The 26320-nt window shown below is 41.7% G+C and overlaps 1 protein-coding gene across 1 annotated transcript in view; it reads left to right on the top strand.

Moving 5' to 3' along the window:
* The first annotated feature begins 2789 nt into the window (after window positions 1-2789).
* cmtm7 (CKLF-like MARVEL transmembrane domain containing 7) overlaps window positions 2790-26320 on the top strand; it is a 37673-nt gene continuing 14142 nt past the window's right edge. Inside the window, exon 1 of the mRNA XM_072575763.1 lies at window positions 2790-2923. Within this exon, the coding sequence (XP_072431864.1) occupies window positions 2834-2923 (90 nt within the window). The 5' untranslated portion in view covers window positions 2790-2833. The remainder of the gene's footprint in view (window positions 2924-26320) is intronic.

The following is a 26320-nucleotide window of genomic DNA, read 5'->3' as shown; positions in this document are numbered from 1 at the left end:
CCTAGCCTGGGGATAAGACTTTTGCAATTCACCCTATCCATGCCCCTCAAGAATTTATAAACTTCAGCCTCCGACACTCCAGGGAAAATAGCACTAGTTTATTCATGTTATTGGGGCAGCTCAGCAGTTAACATGGCTGCCTTACAGTGCCAAGGACCCGGGTTTGATTCCAACCTTGGGCGACTGTCTGTGTTAAGTTTGCACATTCTCCTGTAATAAAATCCTTTTGTAACTTCCTTGTATCTTCTTCACAACTTATTTTCCTATCTATTGTCCTCACCTCTAGGTACTCCAGTTGTCTCCCACAATCCAAAGATGTGCAGGTTACGTGAATTGGCTATGCTATATTGCCCATTGTCTTCAGAGATGTGTAGGTTAATGGTATTAATCAGGTGTAAATACAGTGGTGCCTCAGAATCTGAATTTAATTCATTCCAGGAGGTTGTTTGGATTGCGAAAAGTTCGGATTCCGAAACTATTTTCCCCATAAGAAATAATGGAAAGTTAATTAATCCATTTCTGGACACAAAGAAAAACATTTTCAAGACACTTTTAACTGCAAATACACATGGTTAATGTAAAATAAGATGAGTAAATCACCTAAATATCAAGTAATAATAATAAAAGCAAGAAATAAATGTATTAACATGAAAATAACTTCATTTACCTTAGTGAAGAGTACTAATGGTAAATGCACTTATTTGCTTCACTGCTCTTCTTGGGTGCCATGGCGAATGCACAAGGGTGATAATTTTAAAAAGAAAGCACAAATCAAGATGAAAACATGAGGTAAACTAGTGATGGACACACAGAGATGCTTTCATGACTATTTCCCAGGATGAACTGAACAAATAATGTGCGACCTGAATGGTACATGGTGTTCGGATTCTGAAAATGTGTTCGGATTTTAGGGCAAACTTTTCTCAAAATAATTGTTCGGATTCAAAGTTGTTCGAACAATAGGGGGTTCGGATTCCAGGGTCGCCACTGTATAGAATAATATGGGTTTGGATGGGTTACTTGTCAGAGGGCCTGTTTCCATAACATAGGAATTCTATGATCCACTATTCTGCCCCACTTGCCTGCTTTGTTATTCAGTAAGGGCCTGGCTTTTCTGATTGTAACTTTAGACTCACATTCCCTTCAACCTTTCACTCCCTTGCTTACCAATAATTTATTCATCTCTGCCTTAAATATTCAAGAACTCTAGTTTATGAAGAGATAGTGGAAGTAGAGTTCTAAAGGTTGTCTCACTTTTAAATAGTGACCCTATTCCAGATTCTCCCATAAGAGTAAAATCCTTTCCATACCTACCCTGTCAAGACACCTCAATTTTTACAGGTTTCATTTGAGTCACCTCTTACTCTTTCAAACTCTAATGAATCGAGCCCGGCCTGCCGAACATTTCCTCATAAGACAGCCTACCCATTCCAGACATTAGTTTAGTAAACCTTCTCTGAATGGTCTTGAATAAGGTGATTAATACTGTGCATTTTATTCCAGATGTGCTCTCAAGTTCCCTCTATAACCATTGCACATCTTCCCTATTTTTGCATTCAATTCCCTTCATGATAATTGATAACATTCTATAACTTCAATTATTTGTTACAACTGCATTCTAACCTATTCATGCACGAGAGCATCCAGATTACTCTGCATCCGAGCTCTGAAATCTTTCACAGTTTAGATTTTTAATTCTTCCTGCCAGAATGGACAATTTCATATTTTTCCATTTTATACTAGATTTGCCACATCTTTGTCCATTCACTTAACCTAATAAAATCCTTTTGTAACTTCCTTGTATCTTCTTCACAACTTATTTTCCTATCTATTGTCCTCACCAATAATGATAACTTTACCTTTTATCCCTTCAGTGAAGTCATTTATGAAAAGTCTAACAGTTGAGGTTTTATCATCACGTCTCGTGATGCACTTTTGCCTAAAATGAAAATGACTCATTCACACCTATTTCTGTTTCCTGTTAACAAGCCAATTTTCTATCCAGGCCAAAATGCTACCTCTAATTCCATGAGCTTTTATTTTCTGCATTAACGTTTCTGGAAATTTATCAAATGTCTTCTGGAAATCTCAGTACATGCACAGTTGATTCCCTTTTACCAATAGCAAATGCTACCTCCTTCAAGAATTCCCAGTAGATTGGAAGTCAAGACTAATACAAACAGAATGCTTCTTTTTACCACTTTCCTACGGTTTCATAAACTCGCCTGCAAGTTTAAAAGTAATTCAAAGTGTAATATTGCCAACAATTTCACAACCTGAAGAAATGACAAAAAAAATCGGCTGTAATTAACAATGATCACGCTGTGTAACCTGAATGAGAACAGTGATCACGCTTCGAGAGGTACTTCGTTGGCCGTACAGCGCTTGTATAAAAATGTAACCGTTTATTTTTCTAGAGCTGTTCAACCTGCCTCGATGAGATATCAAAGGTTTTCAGATGCCGCTGAGGTCGATTGAAAGGGCAACACCCATCCGTTTGTTCTTCAGTGTTGACTGATGTAGTAGACAAGACTCTGAGTGACTTTTTAAATACCTGAAGTGCAAAAAAATGGAGTTCACACGGTGCACTGAAAAAAAATTAGCACTGTGGTAAGATGCTTCCAGCGCAGTTACAAAAGTTCACTAAATAGTATGGAGATGTGTAATTTTGAATAACATTGTAACCCTTTCATTGTGGAGAGGCACAGCCAGTTGTTTGATACTGAACCAATCAGTGGCTCGATGTAGCTGTCAGTCAAGGGGAGGGTGTGAATGACTGAGGGAGGGAGGGAGAGTAGGTGAGTGATTGAGTGTGCAGTTTGACTGGAGGAGGATGGCGGAGATAAGACGGAGTACAGACAGTGGCTTCCTTGACCTAAGTTACGCCAAGTCCTTTTCTGGCATTTTGAAGATCGTCCAAGCGGTAGGTTTCCGATGGTTCATTCGGTGTCTGCGCACTCTTCCTGTTGCACTTGGTTGTGGTTTTCTGCCTGAAAACGTATTTATGTGTCTCTTCTGTCAGCACCAACGTAAAGCAAGACATCTCAAACGATTAAACTACTAAGTTATGCCACTGCTCAGAAACAGTTATAAAGGACACGTTTATCCAACAAGTTTTGCATTAACACCTTTCAAGATACGTTTTAACCCAGACGGAGATGGTATAAAAGTCCTTTCGTTTCTGCAGTTTTTTTGGGGAGCATTTTTCGAAAATAATTTTGCCTTCTACAGTGTTCTAGTTCGTTAGTCATTCTCCTGGGTCTCTGAATAAATGGGGTCTCTCATTTAAACCGATTTCTGATATTTCCGGGCAGTAAATCTATATCCCGCCTTTTTCATCACCCCCCCCCCCCCCCCCCCATTCAAATGTATCTCAGTTTGCTCCCATTGCTTCCTCCCAAGTTTTCTTTAAGTTAGAAAAAGCAGAAATGGATCTGGCCTGCGCAGCCACCGCTCCAACTCCCCCCTCATTTTATCGGTGCTGTGCTTTCACACTCCCCCAGCAGCACCACCTCATCGTGTGAGCAGCGTTCCCACCCTCAGCGGCTGCTTGTCTCAAGCTGCTCGTGAGCTGTAAACCTCACAGATACGTAGAGATTTACAGCACGGAAACGGACCCCTCGCTCCATCTCGTCCATGCCGACTAAATATCCCAACCTAATCTAGTCTCATTTGCCAGCGCCTGGCCCATATCCCTGTAAACCCTTCCTATTCATATACCCATCCAGATGCCTTTTAAATGTTACAATTGTACCCGCCTCCACCATTTCCTCTGGCAGTTCATTCCATACACACCACCCGCTATGTGTAAGTTACCCCTTAGGTCCCTTTCATATCTTTCCCCTCTCACCCTAAACCTATGCCGTGTTCTGGACTCCCCAACCAGGGAAAAGGCCTTGTCTATTTATTTCTATCTATGCCCCTCATAATTTTATTAACATCTATTAAGCCTCTCCCCATAGCTCAAATCCTCCAACCCTGGCAATATCCTTGTAAATCTTTTCTGAACCCTTTCAAGTTTCACAATATCTTTCCGATAGGAAGGAGACCAGAATTACACGCAATATTCCAAAAGTGGCCGAACCAATGTCCTGTACAGTCGCAACATAACCTTCCAACTCCTGTACTCAATAGTCTGACCAATAAAGGAAAGCATACCAAACACCTCCTTCACTATCCTATCTACCTGTGATGCTACTTTCAAGGAGCTATGAATCTGCACTCCAAGGTCTCTTTGTTCAGCAACACTCCCTAGTACCTTACCATTAAGTGTATAAGTCCTGCTAACATTTCCTTTCCCAAAACGCAGCACCTCGCATTTATCTAAATTAAGCTCCACTGTCACTCCTCAGCCCATGGGCCCATCTGATCAAGATCCCATTGTAATCTGAGGTAACCCTCTTCACTGTCCACTACACCTCCAATTTTGGTGTCATCCGCAAACTTAAAAGGTATACCTCCTATGTTCACATCCAAATCATTTATGTAAATGATGAAAAGTAGAGGACCCAGCACCGATCCTTGTGGCACTCCACTGGTCACAGACCTCCAGTCTGAAAACCAACCCTCTACCACAATCCTCTGTCTTCTACCTTTGAGCCAGTTCTGTATCCAAATGACTAGTTCTCCCTGTATTCCATGAGATCAAACTTTGCTAATCAGTCTCCGAAGGGGAACCTTGTCGAATGCCTTACTGAAGTCCATATAGATCACATCTACTGCTCTGCCCTCATCAATCTTCTTTGTTACTTCTTCAAAAAACTCAATCAAGTTTGTGAGACATGATTTCCCATGCACAAAGCCATGTTGACTATCCCGAATCAGTCCTTGCCTTTCCAAATACATGTACATCCTGTCCCTCAGGATTCCCTCCAACTACTTGCCCACCACCAAGGTCACCCTCACTGGTATTGCCATAGTTTATAGTTCCATAGTTTATTCTTGCACACGCCCCCCACCGCGGCACGGTGGCACAGTGGTTAGCACTGCTGCCTCAAAGCGCCAGAGACCTGGGTTCAATTCCCGCCTCAGGCAACTGACTGTGTGGAGTTTGCACATTCTCCCCGTGTCTGCGTGGGTTTTCTCCGGGTGCTCCGGTTTCCTCCCACAGTCCAAAGATGTGCAGGTCAGGTGAATTGGCCATGCTAAATTGCCCGTAGTGTTAGGTAAGGGGTAGAGGTAGGTGCAGGGATAGGGGTGGGTTGCGCTTCGGCGGGGCGGTGTGGACTTGTTGGGCCGAAGGACCTGTTTCCACACTGTAAGTAATCTAATCTAATCTAATCTAATCTAAAAGTGTAAATCACCGAGTCACTTGCTTTTACTGATACAGTTAAAAATCACACAACACCAGATTATGGTCCAACAGGTTCATTTGGAAGTACTAGCTTTCCAAGCGTTGCTCCTTCTGTTAACTGTGGAGCAGGATCATAAGGCACAGAATTTATAGCAAAAGATGCCACAGGCTCCCTAAACCGCTGCTATTTCTTTGTGTATTTTGAAAGCTGATAGTGGTGAGCTTTTCATGCAATCCAAGTTATAAGGACATTGGATTTCCTGCGAAACTTATAGACTGTCTATGTGGGAAGTACTGTAACTGCACCAGCTCCACCTGTTACAAACTACCCTGTGAAGTGGTTGACGACAAAGACCTCTGCAACTCAACGAAAATTCAACAGAACAGTTGTCCCCACTACACTTCTGTTCTTCAATGAGACCTGAACTAAATACTGGAGAAATTCTAAGGACAAAAGTAAAGTATTCAGCCCATTGAGTCCGCTTTGCCATTCAATGAGAGCATTGCTGAACTGATCATCTTCAACTTCTTTCCTGCCTTTTCCCCATTAAACACGGTTCCCTGAGTGATTAAAAATCTGTACATCGCAAGCTTGCATATACTTGACCCAGCCCCAAAGCCCTCTACAGTAAAGAATTACACAGATTCACTGCGCTCAAACGATAAATTCCTCCTATTATCTGTTTTAAATTGACCCCTTAGCCTGAGATTATACCCTGTGGTTTACACTTTCCCAATGGGGAAACAGCGTTTTCACATCTACTTTGTCAAGCCCTCTCAGAATCGTTGTTTCAAAACCTGCAAGCGTTGCAGGTAGAATTTCTCTAGCACTTAATTCCAGGTCACACTGAAGAACAGGAGGAGTGTAGTGACGAAAACTGTTTGGTTGAATCTTGTTGAGTTCAGTAAGGTCTGCTCTTATTCTTCTAAGCTCAAGTGAGTACAAACCTAAAAAGGCAACAGTGCTTTGCCTTCCCTATCAACTGCTGAATTGAAATACTTGCTTTTTTTTAATACCTGACTCCCTGTGGTGGTCCATTCCCAGACAAACTTTGGAAGACAGCTGAACCCGAATCCAGTCCGTCCCTCAGATGGACTAGCAACGATCAATTTGATTTTCTTTAGCTTTTAGGACTGACCAATTAAAATGGTGATGATCTTTTGACTTGCTCCTCTGCCTCTCTGACCGGGGCAAACCACCCGGAACAGAAATGGCATCTGGACTGACTTTGGAAAGCAACCTTGCCCCATTAAGTATGCCTATCCTGTCCTTTCCTTTCCATTTATTGCCATACTCTCTTCCCATATGCAGTTGGTTTGCTGTGGAAGCTGCAGACCCTTTTTGCCACAAGCTGTCTGCTTGCCTTCTGCATCAAAGTATGATTATGAGACAAAAGTACAAAAGCTCCTGCCTGACCCTGTCTGCTAAAGTGCCACCTATGAAGCTGAAGCTTTGCCATTCTACAGTGGGTGAAGCGATGGGCCAGTGAGTATTCCTAACAGACAGAGACTAATTCTGGTGATTTGTGTAATGAAAGATGCAAATATTTATTAATAGCATCTCACCACCTAATGACAAGGGACAAATAATTACAAAAGTTGGTCACAATAATCTGATTTCTGGATTTTACCCAAATATTTCATCACCCTCCCCATTCTTATTGCCACCTAAGGAAGTGAAATATTTGGTCCGTGATCATTATACTGGATGAATCCAGGAGAGGTGGAGCCAACAAACGTGATTCTATATGTAACTTTTGTAGTGTCTCCAAGGCATTTGGTACAGTCAGCTGGGAAGCACTTTGGGACACCGTATCTAGATTGGGTGCTCTCCAAGTTTCTTTGCTTCTTTGTCAACTGCCTGAAGGGCAGAAAGGTTATGTCAGCCAACTTGCCAATCTCTTAAGCTGCTAAGCAAATTGTAAGTTCAGGAATCAGCCCTTTTCTCCACTTTATGCAAAGTAATGGTTGAAGAGGCAAAAAATTGCCTGACAGTGGAGATATACATTTGCTTCCAAACACACGACAATGTCTTCAATCTGTGCTAACCACTCTTATACCAAAAACTACAGCAGAGCTAATCAGGCAACAGTTAGCTCAGCATGAACACTGTCCTCCAATTTGATTCTCTTCGTCGAAGGAACTCAAATTGAATTTTCTTGTGGACGATTCCTCTGTATAGAATTCTTTAAAAGTCTGTTAAAATTGGAGACTTCATGAAATAACTCCACAGAGGCTGGTGTCCTGTCACTAAGTCACCCTTTATTTACACATGTAGAGCTCATACCCCTAGTGCTGCATCAGAGTCCACTTTTGTGCCAGAACCTCTAACATGCCTCTTTTTATTTTTTAAATTTTTTACTGTAGGTATAAAAAGACACTTGACACTAGTCCACATCACATACTGATCAGACTGTCCTTAGCTAGCCTTCCTGCAGGACAGTCGTTGGCCTTCCAGTCTCTGGCCGCCCTGCGTACTGACTGACCCTCCCGCTTTCCTCCAGGCAGGTTGTCAACCACCCAGCTCCCAGTTGCCCCACGTACTGACCGGACCACCCCAGGCTGCTTTCCTATGAGCTGGTTGTTGGCCTTCTGGTCTCCAGCTGCCCTGCGCACTGACTGACCCTCCCCAGCCCACTTTCCTCCGGGACAGACAACAGCCACCAGCTCCCGGTAACCCCGCGTACTAACCAAACCATCCCCGACTCGCTTTCCTACAGTCAGGCCATCAGCCTTCCAGCACCCAGCCGCTCTCAATACAACAGTCAGCTCTGAGTGAATGGATCCTCTGACACTCCTGTTTATTTTTTCTTTTTTTCTCTTTTTTTCTTTTCTTTTTTTTAGAACCCCTGACACTCCAGTGTGCTTTTATTTTCTTCATTCCTCTTTTTACTCTGTCAGCTAGCACTCCCTAATTGGACCAGATTAACAGCCTCTATCAGGAAACGTATTCTGTGAGGGCCAGCTGGCTGACCCTTTTCCAATCACTACATTTCTCCCCTTATATGTGAGAGAGAGTAAATTGGTCCTTTATCTTAGAGAACCTTTTGGAATGCTTTAGCACTAGGTCAGGGTTCCTCAGACTTGGAGTTTGATATGGATGGTGTGTAACACATAAGAGCTTGCCTCTTGCACCATGAGTGTCTCGATAACATTTCACTTTTCTTCTGGCATCAAGATGGCTACATCCATCATGTCTACCTATGATTCGGAGGACATAAGTGCACAGCAGAAAAGGTGAACTCACTGTTTCTGATAGCTTTTCCTACTGTTCCAAAGGGCAGCGCATGTTTTGCACCTGCACAGGTTTGAAAATTTGTGGCTTTTGTATATTCAGGATCTACGCAAACTTTATACGACACTGGACCTGACCTTTGTATTGACTATGCCTCTTACCAATCCAGAACCATTATCGTGATTCTTGCACCAAACCTTATCCCCTGTATCAAACAGTCTCCCACTTGGCGGAGCCTTGTGTCTGGCATAGGCATTCCTGATGCTGTTTCACCCCCGCCCCCCTCCCCCCCCCCCCCCCACTCAGGTCTGGGAAGATCAGAGTTAACCTGGTGCAGTGTCTTCTACCCACTACCAACTCTGCTAGTGCTATTCTTGTAGCTGCATGTGCGGTGGTCCTATAACCAAATAGGAACTGTGTCAGTTTGGTGTGTAGCAAGACTTTAGACTGTTTCTTCAAGCCAGCCTTTAAAGTTTGAAGGTCACCCTGCTCTTTCTGCCATGCCATTGGATGGGAAGTGGTATGGAGCTGTCCTTGTGTTGAATCCATTCTGTGACCAACACTTCCAGAACTCAGTATATCACAAATGGTTTTTATGTCGTCATCTATGTGTTTGATGAATGGCCTCTGTGCAGGTCCAACCACTTTGAGTTAGCATCTACAATGACGACGAACACTAAGCTCAAAAAGACCTGCACAGTTGACATGCAACTAGATCCAGGATTTACCCGGCCATTCCCAAGGATGTGGTGGTGTTGCTGGCAGTATTGTTTATCCTTGTTTGCACTCTGGGCACTGCCTGACCATCGCAGCTAAGCCTCCACCCAATTCTGGCCACCAGACAATCACCAGCACCTTCATTTTGGAAACTCCTGCATGGCCCTGGAGGAGTTCAGCCAGTATTTGGCAGTGACCTTTGCTCAGGACAATCACTCGCTTCCCATAATAATATGCCATCCTCTACTGTGAGCTGGTCTCTCTAGATCCAAAAGGTTTTCAGTTCTAATTGTGACAGTCATCAGTTCCCCTGTTTCAGTTTTGAAAGGACTGGATCTTTCTGCATCCAAAATCTGATATTGTCAGCTGTAACTGGAGATATCCAGAAAATGTAATACCCTTACATTCTTCTCCATAGGGGTTTCTGCTAATGGGAGAAATGGCTCAATGCATCTTTATTCACTACTCTGCCTCTGAAATGGTGTTCTAGCTTATAATTGTAAGCATTTAGTATTAGAACTCAGCACAGACTGAGCAGACCATGTTTTTGGGCTGCAAAGAGGACAAGGCGGTCCCACCCAAGTAGAGGTTTATGGTCCATGATTTTCACAAATATTTGTCCATAAAGCTATTGTTGGAATTTCCTGACTCCAAATATGAATGCTAATCCTTCTTGCTCTATCTGGGCATATTTATGCTCTACTGGATTAGTGGTGCTGGAAGAGCACAGCAGTTCAGGCAGCATCCAACGAGCAGCTGCCTGAACTGCTGTGCTCTTCCAGCACCACTAATCCAGTATTTGATTTTCAGCATCTGCAGTCATTGTTTTTACCATATTTATGCTCTACCTTAGTCAAAGACCTGGATGCATATGCTATTGGGTGTTCCTCTCCATTGGGCCACCGATAAACTAGTACAACCCTGATGCCATATGGGGAAGCATTGCATATCAATACTAGATCTTTCTTGGGATCATGGTGTGCCAACAGCTTAGAGTGTGATAGCTGTTTTTTTACTTCACTGAAAGCTATGGTTTGGCTACATGACCATTTCCAAGGCTGACTCCTCTTTGATACAAAGTTGATGCAAAGTTGACAGGTTATGTGTGAACTCTGTAATAAATCACTAGCTCAAGAAATGACCAAAGCTCCTGGATGGTTATGGGAGCTGGGGCACCTTAGATTTCCTTCACTTTACCTTGCAACAGTGTAACCCAGTCTTGTTGATTCTGTACCCCCAGTAGGTCTGGAACACACATTTATTTCCCTTTCTATGGCATATGCCTCCTTTGGCAAAACATCTGAGGACTATGTCCAAGTTTGAAATGCTCCTTATCAGTTCTCCCTGTTATTACAACACTAAGTAAATGGCGACCTGAGGTAGAACTTACACAATCTTCTCTCTTGTCCTCTGAAAAATTGAACAGGCTGATGATACCCCAAATGGCAGTCTTATACATTGGTCCGATCAGTGCTGCCCATTCCACAAGCTGGACTGGTTTGATGATTCCTTCACTCTCCAGTCTCCTGATTTTTCTGCCTCTACTTCCATCTGCAAGGCAAATGGCATTGGTGGGCATTGCGGATTCCTGGAATTGCTTCCTGATCAACGTGCAAGGTGACCATGGCTTCTCTGATCATCCCTATACTTTCCTGTAAGACTTCTGGATATCTAATTAGGACTTCATTCAGGCAGCCATTTTCCAATTGAAAAATGTTGAGCTCATCTAAGTGAATCTCTCACTACCAGTTTCACCCCATCAACTTGGGACTGAGCCTTTTACTACAATCAATGGTAACTGAGCCAGCTGCTTTTCATTAGAGACCAGAGGTTGTACCCTTAATCTGTAAAGATTCACTAATGTAGGTTCTCAGTCTAGCTGAGATCTTGTGCAAACTTAAGGGGAGTAGTCCAGAGCGACTTTTGTTAAAAACTGCAATCACTGATATAGCTACACTGGTATCGACCTCCATTTAACCAGGCATTTATTTTGTTTGGTTCTGATTTGGATGTTGCTAAGCAATTTAACTGTTTCAAACCAGAGATAGGATGTACATAGGTCTAGTGGGATGCTTTAGCTGTGTTGATTCCATATACTGGCAGCAACTACAATGGCTTGCCGGCCCAGATCCTGGAGAAATTTTTCACCATTTGGCTGAGGCTTGGCTTTCTTTTGGGTTTGCGGTGGGCTGATCTAGAGTTCCTCTGCTCAGGATATGTCCTGAGTGAGGCTATACAGCTGTCTTCACGCAAGTGGTGTTCCCCAAGCTCAGTCGGACTGGCGAGGGTGTTCACTTCTATCAGAATCATGAGCAGAGTCATTAGGGACATTTAAGCGACTGCTGGACATGCACATAGATAGCAGTGAGTTGAGGGATGTGTAGGTTAAATTATTATATTTTACATTAGGATTAAACCTTGGCACAACATCGTGGGCCAAAGGGCCTGTTCTATGTTGTACTTTTCAATGTTCTATATGTTCTAATACCTTGCAAATCATCTCCTCCACTTGCCACATTTTCTAATGATAAAGGTAGTTGTAGTGCCTGTTTGAAGTCCAGTTGGGATTCAGTTAGCAGACATTTTTGCATAGTTATATCATTAAATCCCACATACCGAGCACTCTCTAAGCATCTTATTAAGGGTTAAACTGAAATCACATGCCCTGCCAGTTATATTAAATTTGTCAAAAATCCCAAGTACAATTACAAACTGGAATTGGGTTTTCAGATCTCAACAAGTCGCTTTCCAATCTTATCAATGAGGAAACAGTAAATTAATGGTTTTTTTGTATGTTTGCTATAGCTAAGCAGGAGCAGTGCAGAGAATGGGACATTGCAACAATGAGAGGATATGTCCTTCTGTTGTGTCAGACAAAAGTAATGATTGCTTCACTTATGAGCTATTACTGTATCACAGATAATGTCATTGTTGGTAAGGACATAGACAATTGACTGTCCAAGTCCAAGCAGCTGCTTTGGTTTCTTGTTGTGGCATGTCTGGTGAAACTATTTGCTATGCATCTCAACCAAAACTCAAGCGTACTGAACAATTTACATCATTGCCCTCTTGTTTGGGTCAAAACCATAGGTTCTATACAGAAAACAAATATGTCTGTAGATTGTGAAGGAGCAAAAATGGCCTTTGCAGTGATATGTACTTCTTGTCAGATGTGGGAGTTTAAAGAGTTCAAGGGTTACTGCAGATTATATCTGCCATAAATGCTCTTGGATGCGAATCTTATCAGATCGAGTGGATCGGATGGAGAGACAGATAGAAGCGATGAGGAATTTACAACAGCAACAGTATGTTATAGGAAGAGGGGAAAGTCTCAGATACAGTACAAAGGTGGGTTAACCCCAGGAAGGGTGAGAGAGGTCGGCACAAAGGGCAGGAGTCTTTTGTGGATATACCCATTTCAAACAGGTATGCTGTTTTGGAAAATGTAGGGGGTGATGGATTCTCAGGGGAATGTAGCACAAACAGCCAAGTTTCTGGTATTGATACTGGCTCTAATGCAACGAGGGGCACGTCGGCTTCCAAGAGATCAATTGTGTTAGGGGATCCTGTAGTCCGAGGTACAGACAGACGTTTCTGTGGCCAGCAGAGAAAAAACAGGATGGTGTGTTGTTTCTCTGGTGCCAGGATCAAGGGTGTCTCCGAGAGGATGCAGAATGTTCTCGCAGGGGAGAAGGGACAGGAGGACGTCATTGTCTGCATTGGAACCAATGACATTGGAAGGGAAAAGGTTGAGACTCTGAAGGGAGATTACAGAGAATTAGGAAGAAATTTAAAAAGGAGGTCCTCAAGGGTAGTAATATCTGGATTATTCCCAATGCTACGAGCTAGTGAGGGCAGGAATAGGAGGATAGAGCAGATGAATGCATGACGGGGGGGGGGGGGGGGGGGACCTAGGGAGATAGCGAGGAAAGAGATCGATCTGAGACTGGTACAGCTGAGAACAGAAGTGAGTCAAACAGTCAGGGCAGGCAGGGACAAGGTAGGACTAATAAATTAAACTGCATTTATTTCAATGCAAGGGGCCTAACAGGGAAGGCAGATGAACTCCGGGCATGGTTAGGAACATGGAAGTGGGATATTATAGCAATTACGGAAACATGGCTCAGGGATGGGCAGGACTGGCAGCTGAATGTTCCAGGGTACAAATGCTACAGGAAGGATAGAAAGGGAGGCAAGAGAGGAGGGGGAGTGGCATTTTTGATAAGGGATAGCATTACAGCTGGGCTGAGGGAGGATATTCCCGGAAATACATCCAGGGAAGGTATTTGGGTGGAACTGAGAAATAAGAAAGGGATGATCACCTTATTGGAATTGTATTATAGACCCTCCAATAGTCAGAGGGATATTGAGAAACAAACTTGTAAGGAGATCTCAGCTATCTGTAAGAATAATAGGGTAGTTATGGTAGGGGATTTTAACTTTCTAAACATTGACTGGGACTGCCATAGTGTTAAGGGTTTAGATGGAGAGGAATTTGTTAAGTGTGCACAAGACAATTTTCTCATTCAGTATATGGATGTACCTATTAGAGAAGGTGTAAAACTTGACCTACTCTTGGGAAATAAGGCAGGGCAGGTGACTGAGGTGTCAGTGGGGGAGCACTTTGGGGCCAGAGACCATAATTCTATTTGTTTTAAAATAGTGATGGAAAAGGATAGACCAGATCTAAAAGTTGAAGTTCTAAATTGGAGAAAGGCCAATTTTGACATTATTAGGCAAGAACTTTCGAAAGCTGATTGGAGGCAGATGTTTGCAGGTAAAGGGACGGCTGGAAAATGGGAAGCCTTCAGAAATGAGATAACAAGAATCCAGAGAAAGTATATTCCTGTCAGGGTGAAAGGGAAGGCTGGTAGGTATAGGGACTGCTGGATGACTAAAGGAATTGAGGATTTGGTTCAGAAAAAGAAGGAAGTATATGTCAGGTATAGACAGGATAGATCGAGTGAATCCTTAGAAGAGTATAAAGAAAGTAGGAGTATACTTAAGAGGGAAATCAGGAGGGCAAAACGGGGACATGAGATATCTTTGGCAAATAGAATTAAGGAGAATACAAAGGGTTTTTACAAATATATTAAGGACAAAAGGGTAACTAAGGAGACAATAGGGCCCCTCAAAGATCAGCAAGGCGGCCTTTGTGTGGAGCCACAGAAAATGGGGGAGATACTAAATGAATATTTTGCATCAGTATTTACTGTGGAAAAGGATATGGAAGATATAGACTTTAGGGAAATAGATGGTGACATCTTACAAAATGTCCAGATTACAGAGGAGGAAGTGCTGGATGTCTTAAGTGCTGGTTAAAAGTGGATAAATCCCCAGGACCTGATCAGGTGTACCCAAGAACTCTGTGGGAAGCTAGAGAAGTGATTGCTGGGCCTCTTGCTGTGATAGTTGTATCATCGATAGTCACAGGTGAGGTGCCGGAAGACTGGAGGTTGGCAAACGTGCCACTGTTTAAGATGGGCGGTAAAGACAAGCCAGGGAACTATAGACTGGTGAGCCTGATCTCGGTGGGAGGCAAATTGTTGGAGGGAATCCTGAGGGACAGTATGTACATGTATTTGGAAAGGCAAGGACTGATTTGGGATAGTCAACATGGCTTTGTGCGTGGGAGATCATGTCTCACAAACTTGATTCGAGTTTTTTGACGAAGTAACAAAGAAGATTGATTAGGGCAGAGCAGTAGATGTGATCTATATGGACTTCAGTAAGGCGTTTGACAAGGTTCCCCATGGGAGACTGATTAGCAAGGTTTGATCTCATGGAATACAGAGAGATACAGACCTGGCTCAAAGCTAGAAGACAGAGGGTGGTGGTGGAGGGTTGTTTTTCAGACTGGAGGCCTGTGACCAGTGGAATGCCACAAGGATCGGTGCTGGGTCCTGTACTTTTTGTCATTTACGTAAATGATTTGAATGCAAGCATAAGAGGTACAGTTCATAAGTTTGCAGATGACACCAAAATTGGTGGTGTAGTGGACAGTGAAGAGGGCTACCTCAAATTACAACAGGATCTGGACCAGATGGGCCAATGGGCTGAGATGGAGTTTAATTTAGATAAAGGCGAGGTGATGCATTTTGGGAAAGCAAATCTTAGCAGGACTTATACGCTTAATGGTAAGGTCCTAGGGAGTGTTACTGAACAAGGAGACCTTGGAGTGCAGGTTCACAGCTCCTTGAAAGTGGAGTAGCAGGTAGATAGAATCGTGAAGAAGGCGTTTGGTATGCTTTCCTTTCTTGGTCAGAGTATTGAGTACAAGAGTTGGGAGGTCATGTTGCCGCTGTATAGGACATTGGTTAGGCCACTGTTGGAATATTGCATGCAGTTCTGGTTTCCTTCCTATCAGAAAGATGTTGTGAAACTTGAAAGGATTCAGAAAAGATTTACAAGGATGTTGTTAGGGTTGGAGGATCTGAGCTACAGGGAGAGGCTGAACAGGCTGGGGCTGTTTTCCCTGGAGCGTCAGAGGCTGAGGGGTGACCTTTTATAGAGGTTTACAAAATTATGAGGGGCATGGCTATTCATGTACCCATCCAAATGCCTCTTAAATATTGCAATTGTACCAGCCTCCACCACATCCTCTGGAAGCTCATTCCATACATGTACCACCCTCTGCGTGAAAACATTGCCCCGAAGGTCTCTTTTATATCTTTCCCCTCTCACCCTAAACCTATGCCCTCTAGTTCTGGACTCCCCGACACCAGGGAAAAGACTTTGTGTATTTATCCTATCCATGCCCCTCATAATTTTGTAAACCTCTATTTCCATCAATGCTATCTAATGTCTGTCAGGACAACATGAAAATCAATGAAGTTTTGAAGAGAGCCAATCAGCCAAACACTGAATGCATTCTTTAATAACCCTTATATCAGTCAGGACGTGGGTCATCATGCAAGATTGTAAAGTGCAAACGGTAGTGCTTTTTGTTGAATGGTGTGTGATAATACAGTGTCTTTAAGAGGTGTATTTTTTTTAATGAAGCGAGGTTGAGACCGAGGTGCTGAGCAGTCTGTTCCAAGCAAATAAACAGTTTGTGAGGCCTTGGGTTTTGTTTTTTTTTTGCCTCATCATATAGGCAAGATACCTCCTTTGCCAGTGACTCACTAGCTCTACCTTCCAACTTGGTTTGGGTCTGCAATACCCATATGGTCACCAGCCATTTCATTTGTTTAGCCACTTTCTCAAATGAAATTGAAAAGGCTTTTACATCCTTCTCATTGAATATAGGCAACGTTTGAACATATTTAAACAGATCCCCACCAGGCCTTTGGATACAGTGAGATTCCTCTTCATTACTGTCCTACTTCTACCTTTCACTTCTACCTCCACTATCTTAAATCGACTCTGGGTTTTTAGTTCCAACTCCTGAAATTCAAAACTTCTCTTTTTCTCCCTTTCTTCAGCTAGGATTTTCCTTTCCTTCTCGTTTTGTAATGCCAGGCCTATTCTTTCTTTTTTAACTCCCTTGCCATTGCCTCTAATTCAAGCTGCTTCATTTGCAATTGAATTTTAGCAGTCTTGAATGATTCTGATTGCATTCCAGGCAATTGTAAATGTAGAGCTATAGCTGCAATTATTTCCCCTGTCCTCATAGACACCGGCAACTTCAAATTCAATTTGTTTGCCAATTTAAAAAGTTTTGCTTTTGCTCACTTTCTGTAAAACTCCCAAAGGGACTTCTTCCACCCCCAGAAAACTTTTAATGTCTGAAAGAGCCATTATTACACAAGGCACACCCTGTTTAAACCGACTGAATGCAACGTTCGAAATAAAGAAAAACACCAACACTCACCACTTTGAGGCCTATAATCCTAAACCTGACCCAGAATTAGAGACTAGTTATACAGGATGGGCCCCCAGTGCATTATGGATCAGAACAAACACCCCACACCATAAATTAAGAAGATAGCCTTGGCAAAGACAAATTTAATAAAATAGTTTGTCTCACCCCAATTCTACAGTCCAAGAGGGAAAAATAGTCAAGACAAAAACTGAGAGAGAGAGAGAGAGAACTCCAGTTTCTAGTTGCAGCAAAGAGACAGAGGCATGTAGCAGCTTTTACAACCCCAACAGCTACTGAAAGCTAAATTAAAATCCTGGTTCTGTGGGAACCTGACCCTTCTAATTCAGCTGCTTCTATTGCTCCAACTTTTTAAAAAAAAAATCCAAGGCCTCACAAGCTATTTACTTTATTTGCTGTGAGCAGACTGCTCGATACCTCTGTCTCAACCGCTTTTAAAGCCATAGTGTCATCACAGCTGCACTTTGCAAATGATTCATCCTCCAGCTGAAAAGACAGCCTCATCTTGACAATGGAGCAGGAGTTTGTCAAAAGAGACAGCTGGCACACAGAGTCTGGGAAAGCAGTTTGCAAGTTCTACATGTGCATGAGGCTGCTGCAGGAGAGTGCAGATGACAAATGGAATCCATTTATACCAGAGCCCTTTCCAAAACAGGAGTTTCAGTTCCTCAACTGCTAAAGCCTGTAGATCGCAAATTGACCTTTTCAGTCACCAACAATCATCAGACCATTACAACATAGGAGCAGAAGTAGATCATTTCAGCCCATCAAGTCTGCTTCAGCATTCAGTGAGATTATGGCTGATCTGATCATTCTCAATTACATTGCCTGTCTTTTCCCCATAACCTTTAATTCCCCTACTGATTAAAAATCTCAACCTTGAATAGACTTAATGAGTCTCTGTCAACAGTGCAGTAAAGAATTCCACAGATTGACTACCCTCCAAGAAGACTACTTTCCTCATCTCTGTCTTAAATACGCAATCCCTTATTCTGAGACTATGCTCTCTGGTCCTAAATGCTTCACAAGGTGAAACAGCCTTTCTTCATCTCCACTGTCAAATCGCCTAAGAATTTTGTATTTTTCAAAAAGGTTGGCGCTCGTTTTTCTATAATCCAATGAGTGCAGGCCTACCTGTCTTCATAGAAAACATTCCTATAAACCTGGTATTAATGTAGTGTATCTTCTGTGAACTGTTTCCAATATATTTTCCTCAGGTAAGGAGCCCAAAACAGTTCACAGTATTCCAGCTGTGTCAGGCTAGTATCTTGTATGGTTTAGGAAAATCTCCCTACTGTTCTATGCCATTGCCTTCGAGATAAAGGCCATCATTCCAATTGCCTTCCCTGTTACCCACTGAACGTGGATACTAGCTTTTTGTGATTCATGGGCAGGGACTCCCAAATTCTTCTGTTCTGTGCCTTTGTACGGCCTTTCTCCATTTAAGAAATATTCAGCTCTTCTTCCTGCCAAAGTGCCTAACCTCACATTTCTCTATAGTATATTTCATCTATAGTATATTCCAATCACTTAGTCTGTATATATCCCTCTGCAGACTCTGCGTCATTATTGTTGTCGCTTACCTTCCCACCTATTTTTGTGCCATCTACACACTTGGCTATGGTACAATCACTTTCCTCAAACAAGTCATTTAATGTATATTATAAATAATTGTGGCCCCAGCACTGATCGCTGTGGCACACCACTAGTTACAGGTTGCCATCCCTTAAAAGTACCCCTTTTATCCCAACTCTATGACTTCTACTTAGCGACCCATTCTTTATCATACTAATATATTGTCTCCAACAACATGGGCTAATCTTACTAAATTGCTTAATGGGTGGTACCTTATCAAACACCTTCTGAAAATCCAAATATATTACATCGACCACTTTCCCTTTATCTATCATGCTTGTTACATCCTCCAAAAAATGTAGTACGTTTATGAGGCTTGATATCCTTTTCATGAAGCCTTGCTGATTCTGTTTGTTTTTATTATGTGTCATTAAATGCCCTGTTACTACTGTATGCATTTTATTAAGAGCACCTATGGGACCAGGAATGTGTCAGTTCGTCAAATAATTGGATAATCAAGAAGTCCACATTATCAATGTAAAAACACACTAAGCAAAAGAACTATAACACAGGAGATACACAACATATGTTAAGTTCATTTTTCTTGAGATTCTTACACACTTGATGTAACTGCAATACGCCAACTTCTTTGAACAACAACCAAATTTTATTAAGCAAATGCAGTACAAACTTTGGAGAAACTTTTAACACTCTTTGCCATGCTTGTGAAGAGATCTCGCTGAACAAAGCGATCTTCCTTTATACAAAAGCTTTACGTCACAGTCAGTAATATCGACAAGACAACCCCCCTGGCCACTCTCTCACAGTCATACGCCATTCAAGACACAATACAGTGACCTGATCATCTCCAGAAACAATGTAATGTAAATCATCCCTTAATAGTCAAGTCTGTTGCAAATCTTTTTTTTTGTAACTATAGGGTGCGGTCAGAATTTTAATTGCAGTGTTCTAATTGACTCTGAATAGGCGATGATGATGTAAGTGGCCTCAACAATTCAGTCATTTATAAACAACAAGCAATGGTCCCAAAATCAAACCCTTGAGGGACCTCATTCAGATTATTCAAAAATTATTTTCCTTTGACAAATTGATACTTGGCTGATGTGAAAGCTCTCAGGAAAGTATTTCAAATATTTGGAACAGCAAGAAAACAACAAAATGTTTCCTGTGCTCTAGCCATTGAAGAGGCAGTTTCAGTTCAGATTTAAATCTCAAATACTTGTGGGAAACAAATGCAGAATATATTAAAATATATTCTCCAAATGAAACTTTCCAAAAAAAACAGTTGGAATTACAGTGGTTACAGACCAGTAACTATATAACTTTGGTAGAGACCAACGTTCTTTGAATTTGCAACATGAAGGGGGCCAGTGAAGTCTTAGCAATAATTGACAGCTCAGCCTCTAATATTCTCTAAAACCTGAACAAAGCAACAAAATTAAAATGCACTCTTCTTCTTTGTAACACTCTGCATTTAAAAAAAACAAAGACATTATAATATAGTACTCGCATCTGACTAAAGCATGGCCACTGACACTATTGTTTTTTGAAACAGGCATTGTAGAATTTCAAACAAATTAAGGGCTCAAGGTCTACAATCAATTTGTTTTAAGGTTACATGTTTGATCATTTAAAAAAAGACCTAATGTTGTATAATATTAATGTAAAAACAAATTCTGCCCTATTACGTAGCCCACAAAACACAATGAATTGAGATCCTAATTCAAATAAGGCAAAACAGTTACTTTGATATTTTCTGAACCAGTATTTTAACAAACTGAAATATTTAAATATCAAACACTTTCAGTATAGCGTAATTTATATTGAAACTTCCGTTTTTGACCCAAGTAATAGTACAACCTTACTTTTCAGCGTTTCCCTTTTTTTTCACATCCTCTTGATGAAATGACACTTATAAAAAGAGAAAATCCTCACAGCAGACCACATGGCGCCACAGTCCAAGCCACTCCCCCATAGTTTAATTTCAAGTCTTCTACTTTCTCAAAAGTGAGCCGTACCACCAGTACTTCACCGGAGGCTCACTGATACTGTTACCTGGTATGGTGACAAAACATCTGAAAACAAACCTTCCAGCTCAGCGAGCAAACTTACATCCACTTTCCTAATCACTTGAACAAGAGTTTACCAGTAGTATTTGCATGTAGATTTTTCCTTGAAATTTAATTGTGTTTTTGTTTTTGCTGCACCTACTAGTCAATCTTTAAACAGTCCTACCAGCTGAGAATGGAACCAATAGCCCGTTGCTGGACTCATTGCATTGTCCTTTCCGAAGTTACAGTAAGCAATCCACTCGTTAGGTTCTTGTGTCATCTCATATGTAAAGATCTCTAATTCTAAGATGTTAGAAATAAAGTTTTACATAGAAGATGAAATCTGTACATAAATATTTCAATTTCTTTGTTACCAAGTACTAATAGTTAATAGAATTGTGTAAACTTACAGAAAATGGAAACAAAACAAAGCAATGTATGAATATTTTCTAAACAGCTGCAATTTAAATTGATGAGAAGAACTGAAATTTAAAATGATCATAAAAACAGAATAAAATTAAATATTCCAGGTATTATTGGCATTGGTAACAAAACATCAAGTATACACACTTGGCCAACTGGGGTGATCCAGAGGCTTTTTGATGCATTCTGTGGGCACCCATGTGTCTTTCATAGTTGCTTCTCCAGGTCTGGGGTGTCCTCCTCTAAACACTGCACAGTGACAATGTCTGGGATGCCTGTTGTTTTTGAGGCAGGTCATCGGCTTAGTGCCGGCCGGCTCACAGAGGGTAGTACCTTTGATTATGGTCAATTGCTTGGAGAGGAGGATGGCTTTGAACAGATTTGGACATATAGTGAGTTCTGAATAGGTGTCCCTGAGGAGGTCAGAAATCCATATTGTGACCATAGCTGGTCATCAGTGTCATTATTTTGAAACATTTTCAGCAGACCAGACATGTCAGGCGGTACCACCATTTTATTCCCACTTGAAAGTTCAGCTTGGTGTTTCGACTCTGATTCCTGACTTTCACCTTCCTATCACAATCTTTCCTGTTTTCCTTTGCTCATGTCATAATCTTCCCCCTGACTCTTCAGCAGCTGACAAGACTTAGAACTTCCCTCATTACCCCACACTCTAATCCATCTTTGAGCATTATTCTCCCAGCTAGTCTGTTTAGATTTGTTTGCAATTTCCTCTGCAGTCTTTATTCATGTGGATATTAAGGTTTTCCATTTAGTCCTCGTATCTTGTTTCCAGATTGCTTCCTCTGTCTTTAACATTTATCTGTATCCCAAGTTCCTCCCAGTGGCCTAATTTCAATTCTCATTTTTTTATTTAACCATCCTGACAGGCGCCTGAACCTTTCATCATTTTGGGGGGTCATCCCGACATAACTGATGCAAAGGGGTCCCAACCCTTGACTTATCCAATGTTTGTCCCTTTTTTTTGTTTTAAGGTCTGAACTTCCTACTTATTTCTATGTACTAGTGTAGTGTGTGTAGTCTCCACACCACTTCAGGGTCCTGACCTTCATGTAGGGGATTTCCCCTCTGAACAACCATTCTAATGCAGGGGGATAGAGACAGACACAGCAGTTTTTAAAAAATCTTATGCTCTATGTACTGAGGCCTCGCACCGAGTCCAGTATTTGTAGTCTGCACACCCACTTCAGGGTCCTGACCTTTTGTGTAGGGGATTTCCCCTCTTAACAATCGGTCTAAGACAGGGGAATAGAGTTAGACACAGTACAGTAGTTATCTTTTATACATTATGCTTTGGAGCCTCAAGTCTCACCACTAGAGGACTTTAACCTCCTTTTTCCCAGGGGAACTTTAACCTCAATTTCCCAGTAACTTATGATTCTGAAAGCGAACTCGGTGTGCAAATGTGTAAGTTGCCCCTCAGAGTAACCATCACCACAGAGTCCTAGCAGACGGGAGGTTGACTGAGTGGTAGGTTAAGGAGAGAGATCAAGGTAAAGTTTACCTCGTGGGCCAACTGTCTCATGCAACCGCCATTCAGAAGATGACTTATTCAGTCCACCTAGAAGCTCGGTGTATGTTGGAATCCCACTGCTGCCACCAAATGTTAAGTTCATTTTTCTTAAGATTCTTACATACTCGATGCAACTGCAACACGCCAACTTCTGTGAACAACAACCAAATTCTATTCAGCAAACACAGTACTAACTTTGGAGAAACTCTTAACAATTTTTGCCATGCTTGTGAAGCATGTTGAGGGGTTTCTTTGAACAAAGGAACGGTTCTTCCTTTATACAAAATCTTTACATCACAGTCAGTAATGCCGACAAGACAACCCCCAGCCACTCCCTCTCAGTCACACGCCACTCAAGACACAATGCAGTGACCTGATCATCATCAGGAACAATGAAATGTAAATTATCCCTTAATGGCTAAATCTGATGCCAATCTTTTTTTTTGTAACTATAGGGTGCAGTCAGAATTTTAATTGCAGTGCTCTAATTGATTCTGAATAAGTGATGATGATGCAAATGGCTGTGAATGGCAAGGAATGGGAATGTAAATTCACTTACATTCTACCTGTAGAACAGAGCCATCCCACCCTGCCCTTAGGGCATTTAATTTCTTGCAGGTCAGCAGAGGAAATTAACTCATTAATATCTCACACAGCTAGACTTTATTTACAGCATAAATCACTTTTTTAAAGAAAGGCAGCTTTGCCTTAAATTAAACATTTGGGCAGACGGCCTTCTCACTCACAACCTCAGCTAACTACTCGGACATTGTGGTGGATTGCAGTGTTCGAGAAGAAATCAATTTGAAATTTAATTAGCTATTGGTATTTGTGTGGCCTTTCAATTAGGAAACAAGTACATTGATATTGAGATAAATAAATGAAAAAGCCATAATAATTGGACAGAATAATGCAATAAACATTGTGGATATTTGAGTATATAATTTTTGCTAGCTATTGAGAGTGCCACTTTATAAAGTGCCTGTTAAAACAAAGTTTGCTATATATCCTTTAAAATGGACCCCACCATTTACCAGTAGCAAGTTAACTGTCTTATGGTTGCCTTTTTTTTGTTCCTTTCACTTTTCAAATAAAGACAGTGGCAGTTTTCCAATCCTCTGGGACTTTTCTAGATCTTAAGATTCCTCAAAGATTAATACCTGCGCATCCACTATCTCCAGTGCTGCTTTCCTTAATATCCTAGGATGTATCCAATCACCTCCAATCCCATCATGCCAACTACAAATGAGATTCTTGTTAAAACAAAGTTTGCTGTATATCCTTTAAAATGGACCCCACCGTTTACCAGTAACACGTTAACTGTCTTATGATTGCCTTTTCTTTTTGTCACCTTCACTTTTCAGTCTTCACCTATCAAGAATCTGCTGTTATCATTCTGTGCTAAAGACTGGCCTCCACAACTTGTAGTTTAGTCTAATCTGATCGTATAGACCTCTCTCTTTTAGAATAACAATATTACCATTGTTGATATGCATTGTCTTTTTCTTATTCATTCAGAGGATACGGGCATCTCTGGCTAGGCCATTACTTATTGCTTAGTTAAGAGTGAAACACATTGCTATGGGTCTGGAATCACATGTAGGCCAGACCAGAGATGGACAGCAGTTTCATCCCCTAAACGGTATTAGTGAACCAGGTGGATTTTTCCAACAATCAGCGACAGTTTAATGATCATCATTAGAATCACAATTACAGATTTGTTTTTAAACTGAGTTCAAATTCCACCTGGGATTTGAACCTGGGTCCCCAAGAACATAACGTGCCTCTCTGGATTCAAAGTCTAGCAATTATTCCATTAAGTCATTGTCTGTCCATTGTTGGGTTGTGAGCAATGTATGCTGCTGATTTTTAAACTATGTTTATTAGCACAGCAGAGCTATAGGTTTGCTTGTACCCAGTTCACAAAGACTTGGAAATATTTACTGGCTTCCAAAACTAATGTTTAGGTTTGACTGCATACATTGTGATAGCTGAGTCCTGGACAATTTTAATTGGAAATTGCTGTTCAAGGGACCTTGAAGTGAATTTCACACAATGAACATGAGATTTATTTCAAAGAGTAAAAAAGTCAAAAGATGAAAGTGCAGTGTAACTTGATATTTCACTGCTGGCAGCCTTTCGCAGCAGCACAGATCACTGAGGTCAGTATTGATAGCAATAAAAGCCAAGATTGCTGTAATACGCTGGCACATTGGTTAGCACTGCTGTCTCACAGCACCAGAGACCCGGGTTCAATTCCCACCTTGGGCAACTGTCTGTGTGGAGTTTGCACATTCTCCCCATGTCTGTGTGGGTTTCCTCCGGGTGCTCCGGTTTCCTCCCACAGTTTCCCGTAGTGTTAGGTGAAGGGGTAAATGTAGGGGAATGGGTCTGGGTGGGTTGCTCTTCGAAGGATCGAAGGGCCTGTTTCCACACCGTAAGTAATCATTAACAAAAATGATGAACATAAGGTACTGTCAGTGTAAGTCAGAAGTCACATGACACCAGATTATAGACCAACAAGCTTTCAGAGTGCTGCTTCTTTGATGCTTCACCCAATGAAAGAGAAGCACTCTGAAAGCTTGTGATTTCAAATAAACCTGTGGGACTATAGCCTTGTGATGTGTGACTTCCACCTTTGTCCAGTCTGGCCCTTCACCAGCACCACCACGTCAGCGTACATCAGTGAGCTTCTGACCATATTAACTGCACTGTTACTACGAATATATATTTTTATCTCTGCAAAAATATCAGTGTCAGGTCATCTGCTGCTGAAACTCTCACTTCAGCCTTCATGACTCCTAAACTTCACTATTTTAATTCAGCCCTGACAGATTATCCATATTGACCAGAAATCTGAGCTTAACCAAAGCTGCACATGTAGTGACTCTCACCAAGTCCTGTTCACTAATTGAAGACTTACAGCGCCCGTCCCCCAAGTCCCTCCTCCCTACCTTTTATCTTAGCCTGCTCGGCACACTCTCCTCATTCCTGAAGAAGGCCTCATGCCCGAAACGTCGATTCTCCTGCTCCTTGGATGCTGCCTGACTTGCTGTGCTTTTCCAGCAACACATTTTCAGCTCCTGTTCAAACAACCCCACTTGCCCTTGTTTTTTAATTCTTGATCACCTCCCTACCTCCACTTATTTTTGTAATCCAGCCCAAAACCACCTTCAGATCAGAAACTGAAACTGAAACTCTGTAGGTCTGACAGAATCTGTGGGAAGAAAGCAGAGTTAATGTTTTGAGTCCAGTGATTCCTCTCTAGAACTGTTCTGCTGATGCCATTTCCTTGCTGTCATGATGCACTCTCACTTGTTGTCTTGATATTTCCACACTCCCCTCCCCTTAGAGTTTTTATCCTAAATGTTTATTATTAATCATTCTGTGAGTCTCCCAATTTTTTGGCCATCCTTTATCAAAGATGTTTTTCTTTCAAGTAATGACAACTGACTGCTTTCTATTTTTTATTACCAGGGTGTAAGAAATGGGATGTTTTGAGACAAATTGGTATCTGTTTGTGGTTCTTTTGCTTTTAAGAGAAACAATTATAAACTTGGGCACCATGTGGCGCAGTGGTTGGCACTGCTGCCTCATAGCACCTGGAGCCTGAGTTCGATTCTGTACTTGGGTGACTGTCTGTGTTGAA

This window comes from Chiloscyllium punctatum, chromosome 8 (assembly GCF_047496795.1).
Source record: "Chiloscyllium punctatum isolate Juve2018m chromosome 8, sChiPun1.3, whole genome shotgun sequence".
Lineage (NCBI taxonomy): Eukaryota > Metazoa > Chordata > Chondrichthyes > Orectolobiformes > Hemiscylliidae > Chiloscyllium > Chiloscyllium punctatum.
The sequence above is the reverse complement of the archived record's forward strand: the minus strand, read 5'-3'. Positions and strand labels throughout refer to the sequence as shown.